At 37.2% G+C, this 21,735-nt stretch overlaps 1 protein-coding gene across 2 annotated transcripts in view; it reads left to right on the forward strand.

The window, feature by feature from the left end:
* Positions 1-21,735, forward strand: part of DGKG (diacylglycerol kinase gamma) — a 76,141-nt gene that overhangs the window by 13,322 nt on the left and 41,084 nt on the right. For both annotated transcript variants that reach the window (XM_070946402.1, XM_070946403.1), the window contains 9 exons: positions 2,247-2,412; positions 3,935-3,997; positions 5,662-5,919; positions 7,508-7,678; positions 12,931-12,980; positions 13,681-13,755; positions 15,650-15,769; positions 19,901-20,018; positions 21,057-21,145. In XM_070946402.1, coding sequence (XP_070802503.1) covers positions 2,247-2,412; positions 3,935-3,997; positions 5,662-5,919; positions 7,508-7,678; positions 12,931-12,980; positions 13,681-13,755; positions 15,650-15,769; positions 19,901-20,018; positions 21,057-21,145 — 1,110 coding nt within the window. The remainder of the gene's footprint in view (positions 1-2,246; positions 2,413-3,934; positions 3,998-5,661; positions 5,920-7,507; positions 7,679-12,930; positions 12,981-13,680; positions 13,756-15,649; positions 15,770-19,900; positions 20,019-21,056; positions 21,146-21,735) is intronic.

A 21,735-nucleotide genomic window follows, 5' to 3' on the forward strand; every position in this document is an offset into this window, starting at 1 on the left:
TTGTTATTGTTAGTATTTATTAAAGAATGCTGTGTAGCTTAGAAGCTCTCAGCAAAAATAACAGCAGCTGTTGTTTGTGGCTGAAGCTTTTCCAGGCTGTTATTTACACACACATACACACACACACACACACACACACACATTTTTATTCCACTTTCCCTGGGTCCAGGGGTAAAATTCAAAAATTTTCCCTACCGGTTCTGTGGGCATGGCTTGGTGGGTGTGGCAGGGGCAGGATATTGCAAAATCTCCATTCCCACCCCACTCTGGGGCCAGCCAGTGATGGTATTTGCTGGTTCTCCAAACTACTCAAAATTTCCACTACCAGTTCTCCATTCCGGTCCTTGGGAAAGGAATGGCATCTTTTCCCCATCCCCATCTTTAATAAATCCTAACCCTAACCCCCCCCCTTGCAGCCTTTTAGCTGCTATTGTCCCTTCTTGCCTCCCGCTCCCCTTAAAATGAAGTTAAGGAAGAAAGCTCCGCCCATCGCCACTGCCATGACAGGGTGACAGGGTTCATCTCTCTGCCGCAACAGGGTAACAGGGAGCTGCAGCAGAGGGGTGAAAGAACCGCATGGATCTCATTGTGGCTCCACGTTTTAATGGGCTTCAGGAAGAGGAGGGGACCCCACCTCCCCCATTGTGAAGTGTGTGAGTGAAAAAGTTCAGTCAATCAACTCCAACTTTGTGAGATCTTTTTCTTTCACGAGAAGTTGGAATTGAATGAGTGAAACATGATGGAGAAATGTGATTGGAGCTGGGCTGGGACAATAGCGTGCGTGCCCACAGAACGGGCTCTTCATGCCATAACTGGCACGCGTGCCAAAGGTTTGCCATCATGGGCATATAGCATATCAGTCCAGTTATTTGAATGCTTGTTAACTGTTGTTAATAAGTTAGATTAAACATTGCAGGGAATACAATAGGCTTGCTGCAGAATTATAAATTACTGCTAATAATTCACAGAATGCAAAGCTAAGAGCTTGCCGGAGCAAGTTTTTGGCAGTTCTGTTGCCTTTGATCCCTTTGGCTTCCTCACTTATGGCTGCCCCACTTGTTTTTATTATAAAGTCACTATGAAAATTGTGAGTTTCCTGTTAACCACTGTCTGTCTTCCATCAGCTACCTCAGAGTTCAGCATAGTGGAAAGCTCTCAAGAGTCCCAGCAATTAAATGTGGACAAAGTCTGCTTGTTTGCCAGATGGCAAGCAGGAGAATGAACAGAACTGGGTAAATCTGAAATAAGTGTGTGTTTGTGTCCTCTTGGACTAAGTTCAAATACTTCTTCAGCCAAGCCCATTCTACCAATGTCACCAAGAAAATTTCAATACATTTGTCAGGATTACTTCCAAAAGCTTATGCTGAATGCTTTGCCTTTTGTGGTGATGCTCAAAGAACTTTAGTTGTGTTGCTGATTGAGGTTCTACCTTCACTACTGCTACTGTTGTTCTGCATATATGCATGTAACCCTGATTTCAATATGCATGTAAGAAATGTATTACTGTGCTTCCTTGTGGCATACTGAAATATACTTTGTATTCCTGAAATATAATGTTAATTACATGCGTTATAGCACATGGGAAAGAGATTACTAGGTGTGTATCAGTATGCAGGTAAGCTGCAGCTCTAATGAATACCTGTAGATGAATTTCATGATCCATGGGCTTTGCCCAAAAAACACCAGATAGGCCTCAATGTTCTGTGCATAAAATTATTTTCTTAAAATTTAAATGCATTTTTTTTCTTTCTTTCTTCAGACCTGTGAAACTCAGTGCTCAAAGAACACCACCAACTGGTCTCCAATGTGTGTGTGTTTGGTGTGTGTATACAGCATATTTTAAATGCCAACTGATTCATAAGGCAATAGTGTCTAATGGCTTTTCAAATAACAAGGAGAACCTTTGTCCAAGTTAACCCTCAAATCCAGGAGATTAAAAATTGCATTGATCAGATATAATTCTATGCTTTATTCCAGATACCTTTCCCAACAGCTTTTTGACCCACCTACACTGTCTAATGACAAAGTTCTTGATCTATTTTCACCATGTATAAATTACTACCTTAACAATTGTATTTATTTATTTCTCCCGTGATTTTTTCTTCTTCTACCCTTCCTTCGTCTAGCTCCTCAATTGAGAGCCTCAATTTAAAATGGGGAGGAAATGTAATGGTAAGATTTCTAACGTTTAAAAATTATTTTTTTAAAAAAACACTTGTGTCTTTTACTTCCCTCCTTCCTGTTAGCCTATTGACTATGAGGGATTCCAGCTGTTTATGAGAACATATCTGGAGGTGGATATTCCAGAAGAGCTCTGTGAGCACCTCTTCATGTCCTTCAAAAGAAAAGTTGGGCAATGTTCTCTCGAGAACCAGCAGCAAAATTCCAGTATTTCACAGCTGAGCAACCTTGGTAAGCTATATGTTTCTTTGCTGCTTCAATTCTCACACGTGTGGAAATGACTAATACTGGAATATTTTGAAGTGTCTTTCTGGGCAGATTTGTTTCCCTAAAAGAGTAAACGTGGCCTGCCACTAAATGATGCACTGTTTACTATCTTCTGCTTAGGGTCCTGTTATGCCCATTCTAGGATATTCTATTCTATTTACTTTCTTTGAATTTCCACTTATGAAATGGGCATTCTATGGACCTTAATCCTCATTGGGCTGTGTTTCTCCCCTAATTTTTTTTTTCATCCCAAAAATCTTTTCATAGATAACATCCATATTCAGCATCCATGGACTATCTTTTCTGTAGCTGTGCAATGGCAAGTTAAATTAAAGTGATTTGAATTGTGAACTGAACAAATGATTCAATAATCATGTTATCACATATTTAGGTTTAGATGCAGGGGCTTGATTTGAGAGCCACATATCTTTGATTTTATTTTAATGAACTCCTTTTTAGTGTTCATATAAAAGGGAAGGTGTGTGTGTATATTCTTGTGTGTGGAAGTATTCATTCATTCCACATGTTTCTCTAAATAATGCTTTTTATCAACTAGATCTGTTTTTAAAATATATGGAGTATGGAAGGTAGTTTGTGGCAACACAAAAGGAGATGTGCTTTTAATATGTCTGTTGGGAAGGAAGGCTTCACTGGTCTACTGAAGGGGGAGAAGAAGGATAAATGGACCTGAATGCAAATGACTACTTGTGACTGCTCTTAAATTCTTTTAAACAACCATTGTGGCTCAACTGCACAGCCGTGTTGATGTTGGTCTTAAAATGGCTGTCTCAGGATTTCTTTTACTACACGCTGGCAAGTAAGGCTGATGGTGTTGCTGTGCTCAGGAAAAGCATGCTATGCACATTGAAAGATACTTTCTGGATAGGGAAAAAACAAGAAAGTTTGAGGAAGCCCTGAACCAAGCTGAGGAGTTTGACAGGAAGAGGAAAAGGGAATCAAAACAAAAACAGCCATCTATTCATTTTTTCCCACCCCGCATCCCTCTACATATAGAATCTCAGTTCTATCAGGAGTTATGAAGAGGAGTAGCTGTTACATGTAAACTCCTTTGCCTTGACAAATATCATGAGCCCATCCCTGTCATCCCTTTCCCAAATGCTCCTACTGCTATCCCCATGATGGGGCCAAACCGGGCTAGATAAAGGTCTCTCCACATATAGTTGTCAGCTGCTGTGCCCAGCTAAGGAGCAAGGAGCAGCGTTCTGCTTTGCCTCATAATGCGCTGAATTATGCTTCCCTACAGTTGATTGGGGCTGAAATTGTTTCTGCAGCAGTATTTGTAAGACTAAACCAAGATAGTATATACCTGCAGCTCAGTATTCTGCCTAAATATTTGTTAGCCTTTTGTAGAATAAAAGTAAACTGTGCAATTGCTATTGCAAATTTGCAATGAATACTGATCAGTTGATGGCAAGTGCCATTGCTAAAGTATGTGTATATTCTTATGTTTTTTTCATGTATTCAGAATCCAAGACTCTTGATACAGGTATATCCATCCAGACAGAAGTTGCTTGTGCTCCTGTTACAGGTATCCAATGTAAATGCTTTAAGAACTGCACAATCTTTCATGTTTAATAACAAGCTTTATGGGCACCAAGAGGCTGAGTTCTATTCAACATTAGTTCCAACACTTGGTTGTCACTTTATGCTGTAAAAACAAATAAAAAGCTAGGGACTACCAGTCTCTGGAATCCTGCACAGAAACATACAACAGTAGCTAAGTAAACATGTTAAGCAAACAATCCTTGGGTGCCAAGAGATCTCCCATTATTTCAGAGTGGTCTGGCTTTTCTAATCCTTATCCCTTGCCAGGAAACAGTTGCTATGTGGCGATATCCTTTTTTCAGTGCTATGTTTCTGATTTTGTGATATCTCCACTACCATTCTAGTTAAATGCAGAAAATAATCAGATGAAACATAGGAATTAAGAATCAAGAGATTAGTATTTTTAAAGAAATATGTAATCTAATTTGCAATCTGGATTGATTGTATTATTAGTAATATGAGCTTTATGAAGATGAATTTAGGCTGTTTCCATACAACCTTCTTATAGCAAGATACTTAATGCGCCATTTACTTCTCTACTAAATTACTAGATTAAAATGGACACGCTGGTGGGAAATGGTAGGAGAGTCTGGTGGGCAATATGGTAGGTAGGAAAGGTGAGCAGAATTATTACCATGAAGAGTTTACGCAAGTACAGTACAGAAAATGGCAAGTTCACCAAGTACAGTACAGAAAAAGTAAATTCATCAGAAAAACAAATTAGTAAATTCATTGGAAAAGTATAAATTCTTCAGAAAAATAAATAAAAGATCATCAACTTTATGTTTTCAGCTTCCTCTGACAAAATGAATAATTTTTTATCATTTCAACATCCATGAGAGGTTTTTCATGTAATATCTATATGAAGTATTAAATAAATAATTTAAGCATATCAGGATTAAGAAATATTTTTGTCACTTCATTACTGGCAGGCTTCTCTTAGATGACTGGAATTGCCCACCCTTTTTAATTATTTTATTTATATCCTGCCATTATTATTTTTATAAATAATTCAAGGCAGCAGGCATATCCAACACACTTTCCTCCTCCTATTTTCCACCCAACAACAACAACCCTCTGAGATGAGGAGTTTAGAGAGAGTGACTGGCCCAAGGTTACCCAGCGGCTCTCATGCAGGGCTAGAACTCACAGTCCCCTGGTTTTCCAGCCTGATTCCTTAACCACAGACAGTCATGATTTATTATTGGGGGTGGGTGGGAATGTAGGGTTTTTTTTTTTTTTGTCTTATGAATTATGTAAAATCTATGTTAAAGTATATATTATTGTTTTCATGCTCTATAAACTGTAAAACAGAGTTTCAGGGATCACATACTGTATAGTCCTGGTCTTAAATTATTCATGTCTCAGGATTTACAAGAAAATCCTATGTCTGTGAAAATTTCTTGCATAAAATAAGGTCCAATTATATATGGTGCACCAAGGGAATGTATACAACCATCAAGAAGGGCGGCACAAAGGTAGTGTTCTGAGCCATGCTGGCTGAGATGATGGGTTTGGAAATAATAGTCTAAAATGGAAAGGAAGCCTCCATCTTGGAAAACATTAATAGAAAACATCATGTTTCATTATGATTCATTTCATGATTCATAAATCAAGGCTGATTTATCACTTTGTTTTAAATTATAGGGATCAATGGGAAAACTCTTCTAAGTGCCATGGGAAAGCATACACCCGAATCCAAACGCCTCCAGACAAATCTAGCAGAGGCACAATCAGCATCTCTCAGTCCTGTTCCAACATCCCACATCAATGTCCTTGGGAATGCCTCACCTAACTGGTCCAGATCATCATCACAAAAATCCACTGCTGGTAACCCTTCTGCTCACAACTCCTCAGGGTCCTCCAAGATTTCCTCAGGTTCTCTGCTTACCCCACAGTCTCCAGGTGAGATCTGCCTTTCTTTTATGGAGGCATTCTTATATATTTTCCAGCCTCACCCATATATAGCCATAAAATTCATTTCACAGGTCAAAATCCTAGCATGGGATACACATCTGGTAAAAAAGCTTGAAGTGGAAGGTGAGCTGAGGTGATGCACTTTTGGCCTGTGTGAGGATTCAAGAAGCAGAAATAACTACATTAGACTGAGAAAATGATTTCGAAAGAAATTTGCAACATTGGCCAATAAATTACTTCCAATGTGCTCCCTGATTCAAAAACCCATTTGCATTTATCTGCTATGTGGCTCAATCATTTTGAAGGAATTTTCACCCAATTTACAACCACTTTCTGGAATTTCCAGAATTGTCATTGCTAAGCAAGGCAGTAGTTAAGTGAGTTATAACTGATTTTTATGACCTTTTTGCCATGGTTATTAAGTAAATCACTACAGTTGTTAAATGAATCATGCAGACATTAAGCAAATCTGGATTCCCCCATTGACTGCTTGTCGGAAGTTGGGTGGGAAGGCTACAAATGGCAATCATATGACCCCAGGACACTGCAACTGTCGTAAATGCATCCTGGTTGCCAACCTTTCATCACATGACCACAGGGATGCTACAGTAGTCATAAATGCAAGGACCAGTCATAAATCATTTTTTCAGTGTCATTATAACTTTGAATGATTGCTAAACAAATGTTGCAAGTCAAAGACTACCTGTAATCTTACTGGGATTATGTTATCTGCTGCTTGAGCTCTGCACTTTTATTCCAAGCATTCTGAATTCAGCAGTTTATGATGTTTTTTTATGTTTGTGTGGTTGGTAAGAAGGGTGGTGTAAGAGTTGCTTCCTTCTGAGTTGTTGTCATTCAAATATTTTATTACGTGGTAAGAGCAACTGGGATGGGGAAGTCACTAGGTGACCCAATGTTTCCAGAGTACTAGTTTATGCCAGGGAGTAAAGGGTAAATAAGCAAGATTAGAATTTACTGGTGTACTAATTTCTTCACCCATACTTATTTCTTCCAAGTCACATCTTCCTTTTTAGGTACAGGATACAATCTAATAAATATATTAATCAGCTGTAGTCCACAAAATTGCATACTGTAACAAAATGTTAATTCACACGATAACAATTTCCTTCCCTTTCCTTCCCCCCTTCCATGCAAACATCCTTCTTCCTATCCTGTTTTCCTCATTCTATTTCATCTGCTGCTTCTCTTCCTTGCCTCCCACCACATTCTTGCCAGTGGCTTACAGTCCTTCTCAGCCTAACTCCCCCGTTGGGCTATCATGCTTTCTTATTCACTGGAGTTTTAGGTTTGGATTTTTAAAAACACCAGTTAGCACAATGCAATTGTATAATGAAAAACATACCTTAATTCTTGATTTGCCATGCAGAATCTATTGCAGCCCCTTAGTTCACAAAATTAATTTTGATCTAAGATCCACATTATAACTCTAAATCAATTTCACCTTACAGTCAGCCTGAACCTGTTTTGAATTATAATCTAAAGAATGTCATCTTACAAAACAACATGAACACTTTTCTCTTCATAAACAACATGAACCCTTTTCTCTTCCTTTTAGGTTCCAAAAGTTTGGACAAGAAACTTCCTTTCAATCTCCGAAAGAGTAACATCTCCCTAAAAACAGCCAGTCCACATCAACCAGCCCCTTTGGCTCAGGTAGTCTACCTGAAGGACATTGTCTGCTACCTGTCACTGCTGGAAAGGGGACGGGCTGAGGATAAGCTGGAGTGTAAGTGCTTGGATGACAGGAAGAACATCTGTAGTCCTTAAGCACCACATGCAAAACTATGGGTGCCTTGGTCACAGGTGGCAGGGGTAGAAGGAACGTGGGAGGGTTGCGGTTTTAGAGGAATCCATAAGAGCTTTGAGATTTATAAGGCAGTAAATGTTGAGATTCATATGGGTGTGAATCATGAATGAAGCTGCAACTCCTGCCAACCTGACAGTTTGAAAGCTTGCAAACATGAGTAGGTATCACTTTGGTGGATTCATTAATGGGGACATGAAATGAGCCCCCAACTGGGACTCCCCTGGGCAACAATGATGCCACTAATTGATCCTTTCGCCATTTTTTTTCACAGAAAAAAAAATGAATGAAGACAATAAATTGTTCATTCATTCCTTTCCAGGTAAGACTAGGAACCTATGGATCCCCATGTGCGTTGTTGGACTATATCATCAGCTCCAATATGGCCTGTGATCAGAGCTGGAAAGAGTTCTGGTCCACATCAAGTAGCTCATTATGGACTCAATATTGATTAAACAGCATAGCTTAATATTAATTGATGGAAGACTGCTATATTAACCCATAGCTCATATTTCAATGACTTTTTCTCTTGGGGAGGGCAATTTCAGGGAGAAAAAAATTTGCGAGTGATTTTCAAATATTTTCCAGTATGAAATGCTCAAGTTTCAGCAGTTCCTTCTCCTGCAATCACATCTATTCCTCCTGGCTTTCTAAAATAACAGCTCATAGGCCACACCAAAAAATTAAATGGGGCATAGGTACTATTTTAATTGGTTCACATGTTTGGGTGTAGTGTTATTAATCTGAAATGTTCTGTGTGTCCTTCCTGATAAGTGACTCCTACTATGATTAATCAAAAGGTGCTTGTAGTAACCTTTTTATTATGTGGTAAGAGCAGCTGGGATGGGGAAGTCTTCTCTAGCTGATATTTTAATAGAAAGGAAAGTTTAAGAGGTAACACTACATGTACTTTAAAAGCTGTGTCTAGTAGCATTCTCAGAGCATGCATGTCAGCTGCCAACCGTCAGTTTTGCAGGTGAGGAATTCATGTATCAGTCATCAGCTCTGATGAAATACCAGTTCAGTGATGTAATTTCAAATTCCTCAGTTAGGACTTACCAGCTTCCTTATCCTAGAAGATAAGAGTTTTTTCTCAAATAAGTAGCTGTGTGTTGGGGAGTGGAATGGTAGAACATATGGGTTCAAATAGGTACAAACATTGCTACTACTACAGCTGTGTTGGGAGTGCTGAAATGCTTCCAGATTGAAAGGATTCAGTGGTGTCATCACAGTTGCCCAGGGAAGGCCCAGTTGGGAGCTCTTTTCACATCCTCATTAAATTGGGTATTGACATGGTACCCATTTATCTACTCACAATCGCCCGCTTTCTAACTACTGGGTTGGCAGGAGCTGGAGTGTGTGACAGGAGCTCACCCCATCCTGCAGCAACAACCAGATCTCGAATGTAAACCTGCTGATCATCAGCCAAGGATCCTAATCTTGTGAGCCATCATGTTCCTACAACTATTGCTGAAGACATAATAAATTAACCACTTAAATTTAAATTAACCACTTAAAAAATAAACCTAGACTGTGATTTGGAAGGGCAGCTCATCTGATGAATTTTAACCCTTTTTTTAATGTCTAAACAGACTTGCTTCTCTTTTTTTTACACTTATCCTTTTCCCACATATTAGTATACCTCTCAGTTTTGTTTTCCTCTTTAACTGTATTTCCTTTCTATTTCTCCTCACCAGCCTTATTTTGGAGTATGGCGGTTGGTGTGCATATGTATATAAGTGTGTGTGTCTGTTGTATGTGTAGGTGGGTGGGTGTGCGCGCGCGTGCGTCAGTGGTAGGTTTCTACCAGTTCGGCCCAGTTCGGGTGAGCCAGTAGCGACGATGGTGACTTGATAGTGAACTGGTTCTCTCTAATAGTTATGTTGGCCCTCCCGCCTGCCCCTGCGTTATACATACCTTATATTTGGTCGTTTTTAGCCCACCTGAAAGGCGCAGCAGAGCGGATTGACGTGTCTCAGCTGTTCTGTTATACACTATGTTTGCGCAGAGTGCAAGTTTGGTGTGCATGCACGAAGCGCGTGCATGATGCGAACTGGTGGTAACACCGGTTGAAACCCACCACTGGCGTGTGTGTGTGTGCGTGCATGGTGTTATGTGAATCCTTTCATTTGAAGAAGAGACTTTCCAGATACAAATGGAGTTGGCAGTCTTAGGTGGACATAATAGGGAAGCTATGTACCACGCAGGAGTGGTTGCCTGTTTATAACCTTTTTTTTATCGCCTTCTTCCTTTGTGCTAAACTCTGAGTCATTTGCCATTTAAAACTGCTAGTTTATAAGCCAATGTCTATTAATACTGCAGAGAACAGATTAATTGAGATATCACTGGAAAAAAACGCAATATCATCTATGATCTATCCTGGTGTAACATTTCAAATTGAATTGTTCAGTAGAATCTCTTCAGACATCACAGCAGGAGTCAAAATGTGATGTTGGACATGCCCTTTAGATTGGATGAAACATTCCTAGTTTGTGGACTGCCCTCTGTATAACTGGGTGTGGTGATAAGGAAGGATATTGCTTTTCCTGTTTGAAGTGATGATGAACAAATGTTTCTTCCTTTTTATACTGTTCATATCTTAGGAGAAAGTTATTCATCTCTATTGGCCTTCTTGATTCCGGTGTTACCTATCATTGATTTTATTAAATGAATTGTCAGATATGTAGCAGAGAAAGGAGAAAAATAGCTTTAAAATGAAATTTGTTATCTACATGTTACTTTTGCAAAATATAAACTACATACATTGAAATAGTGTGTCATTTCATTAACATTCCTGAAAATTGTAAAAGGCTGCCCTCTAGTGCTATTTGTTAAAGTTTTCCATTAAAGATTAAGAATATATTATTTAAATGTAATACTAAAACAAAGAAAAATCCTTAATCTTGAAGGATTTGACTGAAGCCAATGTAAAAACTGATTCTAAAGATAGTTTCTTCTAAAAGATCAGTTACATATTTTAAGAATGAACTGTGTATAAGGAATTAAATACGCATATATAGAGAATATTGATGACAATAAATTTGGCACAAAGACTTATTCTACAATTTTGGAAACAATACTCAGAGATTAAAATTATAGTCTATGCAGCATAAGACACATTTCCTCAATTTGAATCGAATTGGATGACATAATATCCAACCAGCTGGCTGAACTTCATAGACGCTGTAGCCAAATATACCATCTGCTTCTTTGTGGAAATGCATTGGCTTTAAGATGACATGGACATTGCCATTCACATTATAAATTCACTGGTATTTTTGAGCTACTGATTTGGGTATTCTATTTACATAAATATATATTAAATCAGCTGTTAAGCATCTTCAGTGCTGAATATAGTACTTCAAGCCCCATATACTGGAACAACACCATATTGGGAAAAACTGGCCTGGTTTATTTTTAACTGAAAATGAAAAACAAAAAGACCCAGTCCTCCAATCTTCAAGAATCATCACCAGACTGCCAACTTCCAGAAAAGAGGGGCTGGAGACAACTCTGATTTACTGAATGCAATTCATACTGATTCTTAAGGAATATAGATGTGCATATACTACAATTGCAAAAAACTAATTTCCTGATCGCTGGGCAGTCAGAAAGTAGAAATATAGCTATGTAAAGCCAAACTGTCTCCAAAGTATTCCAGAATGCCAACTACGTGTTGGGCAGACTTCTTAAGTGATAATTTAGTCATCTAGTTTTACAATAATTCCCATAACATGGGGCAGATGCATGCTCTGGCTCACATCTGCAGGGTTAGGGTCCAAACCCCTTACTTTCCACTAGACAGAAAAGATTTTTTTATCTTGAAAGTAAAAGTTAGGAATTGTGGCCAGAAAATGTAGCCTTAAAAATTGACTGACTAGAATTTTCAGGATCATCTGGAGGAGGGACCCAAATATAATTGAAACAGAAATTAATATTTTTCAGTCACTAATCACTATAGGAAGAATAATTTTAAAATGTCTAGCTAGCTATATTAATAGGGTGGGTGCATGAGAGTGCAACAATTGTAGAAAAGGTGAGGCAAAGCTTGAGGAAGGTGTACAAGTGGCTGGCCCAGTGTGAGTGCAGAGGGCTGGAGGAGGGTGTGCAGGTAACTTACCCTAGAGACTTGTGACCTTCTTTGCTGACTTTCTCATTGATCTTCTAGGAAAGCCGCAGGGACAGTCACAAAAGGCAATCACTTGATTACGGGGTGCTGTAACTGGTCGTAAGTGCAAGATGGTTGCCAAGTGCCCAGATCAGGGGTGAAATGCTCCTGGTTCGGACTGGATCACCCGATACGGTAGCAATGGTGGTGGGTGGTTCGGAGAACCGGTAGCAAAAATCCCTGCCCCCCCCATGCCCAGCTGAGCCACCCGATCATCAGAGGCTTTTTTTCTGAAAAAGTTCAGCCGAAGAGGTTATAGAAAAAAATGCTTTTAAAAGATAAAAAAAAGCCTCTGACAATCCCAGGTGAGCAGCGTGATAGTCAGAGGCTCTTTTTTTTACTTTAAAAAAAAAGATTGCGCACAACAGCTGATCACCCCCCCTCGCGCACTGTTCTACTTACCGCATGCCTCCTTTTGGCGTGTACTGTGTACACACACCTCGCATTTGGTGCATGGTCCACACTGCGCATGCGCAGCCAGAGAACCGGTAGTAAACCAGTTCAGATTTCACCACTGGCCCAGATTATGATTATGTGACTCCAAAACTGCTGGGTGGGCAGCCAAAACTCTTGAGAACTGGTTGTAACCACCATTCATTTAGCACTGTTGTAACAGTTACTGAACAAAAGGCTCTAAGTTAAGGACTATCTCCGGTAACAGAATTTTGGAAGCTTGACAAAGTTTCCCTCTGCTCTTTGTTACACCAAAAAAATATAATAAAACCTGTGTGGTAATCTTGAGTTTCCTTCTCACCTCTTTTTCAGAGCTCAGCTAATGTTTACTTACCCGCTTTTGAATTCCTTCTCTTTTGTATGGCTATGCATTTATTTTGATGAGAATTATCAAATACAAAGGGTTAACTGAAGGCAAAGACTTCACTGTGGTCAGTTCAAACCTTGAATTTAATTAAGGCAGTGGTAGATAGTAAAACCTGACTCATTCGCCCTTTTTGTGATAGGCACATACATTTATTACATATCTTTGCTCATGTGTGTTTTCTTGCAGTTATGTTTCGCCTCTATGATACAGATGGAAATGGCTTCCTGGACAGCTCGGTAAGCTATCCTTCAAACTAGTCCTTTTTCTTTAAGAGGATAAGAAGTTACTTTTTTTCCCAAATGCATTGGGGCTTTCCTACTGTGATGCTACTACAAAGTATTTCGGTTGAGCGATACATCAGTGAAATCTGGCTGTCTCTGGGAAAACATTTCTAGTCTCCAGCTAAGCTACAGCATGGAAACAAGATCATTCCAAGTTGAGGGATTCTTCATAAAGGGGTTTATACAGGTCTTTTTCAAAGTTGGCAGGCTCTGGTAAATTTAGCTGGTTAATAGCAGCATCAAAGCTTGGGTCTGGCTCTTTAAATTTTCCAAAACTGTCTTGATATAGAGCAGCTATGCTGGCTGGAGAATTCTGGGAGTTGAAGTCCACAAGTCTTAAAGCTGCCAAGTTTGAAGACCTCTGATATAGAGTAATTCAGTTACCTTGTGGAAAACTTAAATGGAAGGCAATGATATGGGTGTAGCTGTGCTGTGTAATATTACCCTACTGCAAGCTCTTTAAAGTGTTTATTCTTAAAAAGAAAAAAAAGTAATCTGACACAATTGTATTAAAGAGGTGGCTCACCTTCATAAAGATATTTACCTTTTCTTTTCTTGCATGTATATTCTGATATGTAATTGCAACATCCATATAGTATATCACTCACATTGTTTTAAAAACATTTATCTTCATCCATCTTGTTTCTAAATTCAGGAGCTGGATCGTATTATCAATCAAATGGTACACGTAGCAGAATATCTGGAATGGGACTCCACAGAATTAAGGCCTGTAAGTTATTTTTCCACGTAGAATTGGAATTTATTTTTAAAAAGTGCTTTGTTCTGCTTGTCAGCATCATTTTTTTCCTCTGAGGGCTAAGTCATACACAATATTCAATAAACAACGTATAACTACCTTTTTCCCTTTCCTTTACAGCAAAGTAAACATAGTAGTGGATCACTACTAATTAAGATTACCATATGCAGAAAGTTACACCTTCCTCCCAGAAACATGTTTAGCAACATATGCCTTATCCAATGTGATTTTTTTTCATTTTCTTTGGGTAATTCCCCCATGCAGAATACTGGCATTTTTTTTTTTTTTGCAAAAAGTTTTTTTTATTTTTTAAACAAAAACAACATAAAAACATCAACTTCCAAACAATTACAGACAGTATTTCGATCGGTTAAAATCATTTCGTGCTCTCAAAGTTTTCAAAATCTCATTATATGACAGATGTTCTTTCCTCTAACAAAAAACAAGTGCTTAAACATTTTATCCAAATTTTATTTCATATATAATATTTCATCTCCATGCTTTTTTATCTATCCATTGGTAAAATAGCTCCCATATCAAATAATATTGTTTATCTTCCTGTTCTCTTATTTCAAATGTCAATCTACTCATTTCGGCACAATCTAACATTTTCTTAATAATTTCTGCATCAGCAATTATCTTCTCTCCTTTCCAGTTTTTTGCAAATACAATTCTAGCCGCTGTTAAAATATTCACAATTAAATATTGCAATTCTTTGTTAAATGTCTCTGGTAAGAGCCCTAATAAAAATATCTCTGGTTTAAAGTCAATACTGGCATTTTTGTGTGGCAAATGGAAAGATGGTGTAAAACTTCTCTTCTCCAAGGCCCAGTCAGCATTGCTGCGACAAGCATTTAAAAAAATTAGAAAAGTATCTACATACTATTTATATTTAATTTTATGTAGATTGGTCCTAAATTACTGAGATTGAACTATAAATACAAGGATGATCCCTATTTTTATTTCCAGAAGGGTTACTATCTTAGTCTGTTGCAGCAAAAACAGAATCTTGTGGCATATTAAAATTAACTGTTGTTCTTAAACATGTAAGCTACAATTAATCTTTAATATGCCACATTTTGTTGTTATTGTTCTTTTTTATGATTTCTTGAGTCACCCATTAATTCTAAATAGCCAGTTTAAACATGTCAAACATATTGTAATAATCAAGTCACAAATAGAATAGTTCCAAAAAAGGGTTATTATTTTTGAAAAAACAGAATTTTAAGCCATCCACCACCCATAGTTTTTTTTTCTTTAAAACATCTTTTAAGGAATAAGGATAATTATAGTTTCACAGGAAGAGAAGTTGGAGGCTTAAAAAATCTGACTTGGAAAACGTGTAACAAAGAACTGCAAAACCAAACAAACAGAACTCGACCATAAAACTAGAATTCCAGAGAACTCTAAATTATTCTTAGGACTGATTATCCGTTCCAAGTCTGCTGCAAACAAGCATGCATTTTTTTTAAAAAAGCAAAAGAAGCAAAAGAGTAAGTTGAAGAAGTCAAAGCAATGTGATGAAACCCAGAGTTCAGATTGACAACCTGACTTGGGTGGAAATATTGTATGACACCTTTATGTCTCAATCAGCTAATGGAATCAACTGACAGCATTCAGTCTGTGAGATCAGCTGATTATATTCAGGCTGAAATTGCAGCCTAGATGTTGTCTCCGCTGCTAAGTCTACCTCCTAGACTCTGTGATTCACAATGCAAACACCAGTGCCCTTGATTCTTTAACTTAATGTTGCAATCAACTTTGTTTCCTATACTAGTGTTCAAAGCCTACAGAACATTTCCTAACTTAAAATATAATTGCAACTGAAAAAAAAATAATGTACATAACTGGACTTTGTCTTCTACAGATTTTGAAAGAGATGATGGAAGAAATAGACTATGATCATGATGGAACTGTGACACTTGAAGAATGGATTCGGGGTGGTATGACTACCATCCCTCTGCTTGTTCTCCTAGGCATGGAAACAGTGAGTAACAAGCCAGACCTCACAACAATAAGCCAAACTTTCCCAACATGGTGTATCCTAGAGTAACAATACTTTTACCTAGGATAGGAAAGAGTTATTATTTGTTGTATAACCTTTCTTTCTCCACACAATACAATGTGATTAACAATAATTGAAATGCAGAATGTAAAATAGAAATTAAACATAAAACATAAATTAAAACCAAACCAAATATTATTTAACAGTAAAAAAAAAAAGGCCTGGCAAAAGATATGCATTTAGCTGCTTTTTTTTTCCAAGGCAAAAAAAAAATGTACACGTAACTACGGTTGAGAAGACCAGAAGCCACTTCTTTATTATTCTTTATTTTGTTTTTCTTTTATCTTTCTTTTTCTATAATTGTTTCACGTTTCTATTAATTTTGTCCATTTCACTTTGTATTTGACTCCATGGAAAAACGCATTTAATAAAAATTAATTTAAGAGTGTGAGCCTAATAGAATCCCAAAGGTGGACAATCCACCACTGGAAGCAATGCAACTGAAGGTCTTCTCCTGCAAACTGAATGAATCTGCCTTTGAAAACAAGTCGTCTTCTGAAGGGCCTCTTATGTAGACCTTCACAACTAGAAAGATTTTTAATAGGAAAGGAAATCTCTCAAATAATCAGATTTCAAGCTGTCTGTAATTTTGAAAATTAGCACCAATACTTTAAACTGTAGCCAGGAAGCAATTATGGGAATTAAGTTGAGAAAAGGTGCCGTACAGAATGTGACCTTCTGAAGGAAATTAGATATAATCAATCAGAATCTGCTTACAAGAAAGTAAAGAAAAGTAAGTATGAAAACTTGCACCAATAATCTAATTGTAGTTTCCCATTATGTGTAATTATTTTTATTAACATTTGCATTGCTTGATGGAAAATAAGGAAAGGATTTAAGAAATGTTTTACGTTGCAAGGCAGTCATTTATCTAACTTTTACTTTCAAAGACAGAAAAAACACTGCTTTTGATATATAACATACATAACAGACAGTATGTACATTACGTCTCTCTCTAAGGGATAAAGCACATGCGGTGTAGTGCAGTGCAAAGCAGAGGAACTTCTAATGAACATTCACTTGAATATATACAGCCTCTTAGATTCTTTTAAGTCTCTGGCCTTCTGAGAGTGGAAGTATTGCAAAATCCAGATTCTCAGCTTCCTTTTTACCCATAGACACTAAGAACATCTTGACTATCTGCCCAGTATTCAAGGATTGTGTTAACAGTTATCCAAAGCTTCTAAAAAGTGAAGGAGGTCAATATAAATAAATTTAATTAGGTTCAAATGAAATCTAATAATATAGTAATTGTGCGTTGTTATATTATGGTGCTATGGAACCAATATCCGTTTTACCCCTCCATCTTCCCTAGATTCTTGAGACATACAATACAAGCAACCTTTTGAATTCCTGGTGTAAACATTGTCTGGTACATCAACAGCAGGAGTGATGTACTCAGTTTTAGTTCTATAATCTCATGATTTAGGAGTCCTATCTTTAGAAGGTAATGTGGTCATCTGATAGATTTTGAGAGATTATCTGATGGTCTTGACTTCTTGAGCAATTAGATAGAAAACACAATACAATAGGACAGATTGAAATATATATGTATTTAGGAAAATATATTTTCTAATTTTAATTCTACAACTTCTTAAAAATAAGGGTATTAGTCATTATGCCTAGTAATTACAGTTATGTACCACCAAAGGCAATATTCCTCTGAATGTCAGTTCCTGAGGAACGTGAGTAGGAGGATGTTAATATGCTCTTTGTGAGGTTTCCATAAGCTTTATTGACAATTGTGGGGCAATAATCTCAAACTATGTAAGGCCTTTTTTTCTGATCCACTACATTACTTCTTAGAAGATAAGCAGCACATTTTGTTATCCGACAGCAAACCTGCGGTAATATTCCTGTATAAAGTTCTATCCATTTAAAAATTGTGAATTCTGTGTTTTATACATTTTCTATTCAGGATAGGCTGGATGGTTGCTTTTTTCTTTTCTTTCAACATTTTGGTAGCATGTCAATTCCTATTTTACCTAGTCACATGGTAAAAGGCTATTTGTTCTTCTGGAAACAACTGACCTGATTCAATGTCTACAGTCCCCTATAGTTCTCTGTTTGATTGAGATTAGTGGATTCTTCTAATTTTATAATTTTCTGGATTAACTCTTATGAGTCCCAATTAGAAGGCTTTGCTTTGTCCTTAGGGAGTATTGTTTGTGGTCTTTTTGTAAATGAGTGAAATACAAAATAAAATAAAGTTAAAAGGCAAAATAAAAGGCAAATGAACTGGAAATTGTGTAATGCAACTGTTGAAAGTCACCTCCATGAACTTGCTGGTGCAACTTTGGTGCTTAGCTGACGGTCTTGTCTGGCTCAAAATAGGAATCCCTAAGCTAAATGTTTAGGGGGCGAAAAGACCAAGTTGCATTGAATAGTAGAAAAACATTTGTGTTTTGTGCCTCTGTAAGTAAATGTAGATCAGAGATTAGATTTTCTTGCTGTGAAGCCTCCATGCATATCACTGTATCCCAGATAGATATGCTAACCACCATAACCATTCAAAAGGGAATATTTGAAATTGTATTATGCAGATATTAGTAATAAAGTACTCTGGAATGCCTTTTGCTGTAATAACACTCATTGAATCATGTTGATTCACTCTCTCCCAAATTAGGCACTTGCTTTTTCAATACTTATCATAGAGATAATTGCATATAGTGTATAGTGGCACAATCATTAGCGTATTCTGTTGCCAAATACTGAGCACCTGTATGGGGAAGTTGTCATACGCACAAGATAGATGTTCATCATAATGACACAATGAGAATAATATCTGGAACCCTTAAATCCACACCACTCTCATGGCTTCATGTTCTTTCTAACATTGCACCTCCTGACTGATCTCAGATGACAACAGACAGTTTGAGAGTGGAATAAGATAAACACGCCGAATGGCCGAGAGCCTGCAATGTGACTAGTGCACCGGAACAAACTATAATACATATCGTTCAAGGAAATCTCCTCAGGAAATTTCAAGGCACCTGGGATGATCTCATTCCAGCCACACCAGAAGCAGTTAGATGGTTAGCTTCCTTAGATATCGAATTATAACATCTATCCTATTGCAATTCTATGGCTCCATATTACGGTGATTATATGGTTTTATCTTAATCTAATATCTCCTATATTGTATTGTACATATACACCACACACACATACACACATGTGCGTATCTATATTTGCTGATGCATTATTTAAACTAAATCTGTATATTAATGATTGTACAATCTCTGTAGATGCCATATGTTAAATAAATAAATAAAATAGAGGTGCTACTATTGACAGGACACCCATCCATCTTTTATATCTGTCAGAGATGCTTGCAACACCCTCTCCTCCCACCCAAAAAAGTCTACCATACCTTACAGATAATTATAATTATATCATTCTACGCTAATTGCTGAGAAAAACAACATATTTACATTTTTAGAAATCCAAGTTATAATTCATTAGGATATTCAATCTTTGTCTTTTGACTATATGATACTGCATAAATTATTTAGACCAATTCCGCCAAAATGGTATACAATATTTTGGATAAAGGCTATTTTGATTGACTTACCCACTGTAATCAGACCGAATCTCCAATCAAAATAGTTATTGTTTGGAGATGATAGAAATGTACAGTAGCATATCAGGAGAAGATCAAGTCAAGACAGGTTAATGTATTCTCTAGGTAATTATTTATCTTGAGTCTTAGATTATTTTCTTGCATGGTAGTAAAAGTTTAATTTTTAAAAAATTCTGTAGCTGCTTCTTCAAAAAATAAAGAGAAGTTAGCAAAACTATAACATAGGTTAATTCAGACAATTATTTACAGGTTGTTGACATGCCAATTAAGTTCAACAAGAACGTCTGTGTGAGAAAAACTGATAAATGTTTTCTATAGTTCTGACATTATTAGTTCACATTATAAAGGGATAATATTGATAATTGTGCAAAGTGCATATTTCTGTGATTGGGTCATTGGTGGGTTATTGGAGATTCATCATACTGATTCTTCTCTGCTAAGTGAACTTTTTTTTAAAAAAATCCCTACAGAATATAAAGGATGATGGCCAACATGCTTGGAGACTGAAACATTTCAAGAAGCCTGCCTACTGCAACTTTTGCCGTACTATGTTACTGGGAGTTAGGAAGCAAGGCTTGTGCTGTTCCTGTAAGTCCCTGCAGATGCACAATAATCATGGGTAGTGAGGTTACCTGCATGTCAGTTGGGAAGGGTCATGTCAAAATCTCCCCAAAAGATGAGGAAATAATTTTTTGATTTAGTTTCTGTTTAATCTTAAAACAGAGATAGTAAGGTTTCAATATTTCCAGTACCTTCCTTTCTCAAGGGAAGCTTGAGATATTTCCAGTTGTACACCATTTTATTATAGAACCGGATACAAACGATAACCCACTTTCAGGACAACCAAAGTAACAACTCAGAGAGAATAGATTATTTTTAAAAAGTCTAGGTGAAAGAAGCATGTCCTCACTTGCCATCTAAAGAAAGCTTGGAGGTCAACCTTGGGACAAGAGTTTCAAATATTAAGGTAGGATAGATGGCTACTCAGAAGTCTCACTTCTGAGACTTCAATAGAACATAATTTATAGTACATAAATAAATATGGCAACTGTTAATACATTACTTTCAAAATTTAATTTATGGGAATCTGAGGTTTAGAAGATAACATATAAACATATTGATTGTAAACCCCATGCTGAGAAATGACCTCACCCAACACCAGGTAGATGTTAATCATGAGGGGTAAAAGAATCACATCCTGAGGCACCCACAACACAAACATTTAGGGCTCAATCTCTCCTTCTGGAATTGCACTTGAAAAAGGAAGGAGGGGAACTGCCACAGTACTGCTTCCAGTCCCCTAAAACAGTTCAGAGTGATATCATAATTGATGGTCTGGAAAGTTGCTGAAAGTTCAGGGAGAGCTAGGACAAATGCACCACCTCTGTCCCTAGCCAGCCAGAAGTCATCCACAAGTGTCATCAATGCCATCTCAATAGTGAATGGTGAATCTACTATCATGGATTATAACAACAGTTACTCATTTAGAATTTTTTGAAGAATTGTACATACAATTGCATACATGGAATATTATATTTTAACAGCCGAACTCTAGAAGTAGCTGGAAATTGTACTCAATACAGTAATTTAGAATGGCTCTCTCTTTTTTTTCTTTCCTTTCTACAGTTTGTAAATATACTGTCCATGAAAGATGTGTGTCCAAAGATATTGCTCCTTGCATCAATACTTATGTAAAATCCAAGAGAAATACAAATGTAAGTGAGGCATATGTGGAAGATCAGTACTATGTGTCCACTATTTAATCATCTGCCATGAATTCAAAAGCCATCTGTATGTAGAACATGCAGTCCATACTGTAATATTAATGCTATTTTAGTAAAAGAGGTCTCTGTCTTATGACAACCAATTCACTGCTGTGATTTTGATATAATATATACGTATTAGTCTCAAATGGTGGACTTTATATTTGGGGCAGGGTTTGCAGATAAGCTTTAGGATTAATTTTTGTTTGCAAATTGATAATGTGTTCTTTTTGACTCCATTTAACTCTTGTTGCCTTAAATTTATATTTAGTGAAAATCAGTATAGGCATTTAATATAAAGTAGGTCCAAAAAAATACTGCCTTCCAGATCTTCTCATCTTCAATAAGCTCAACCAAATTCAATTAACTACTTCAACAGTATTAATAGGTACACTAGATAAATAATACCGTACATCAACAGTACTAATATACTAGAGCAGTGGTATCAAACTCAATTTCATAGAGGGCCGCATCAGGGTTGTGTTTGACCTATGGGGGCGGGGGTGGGGGACATGGCCAGGGTAGGCATGGTCATCTTGATG

This window comes from Pituophis catenifer, unplaced genomic scaffold (assembly GCF_029215685.1).
Source record: "Pituophis catenifer annectens isolate HBS135680 unplaced genomic scaffold, rPitCat1.0.hap2 SCAF_6, whole genome shotgun sequence".
Lineage (NCBI taxonomy): Eukaryota > Metazoa > Chordata > Lepidosauria > Squamata > Colubridae > Pituophis > Pituophis catenifer.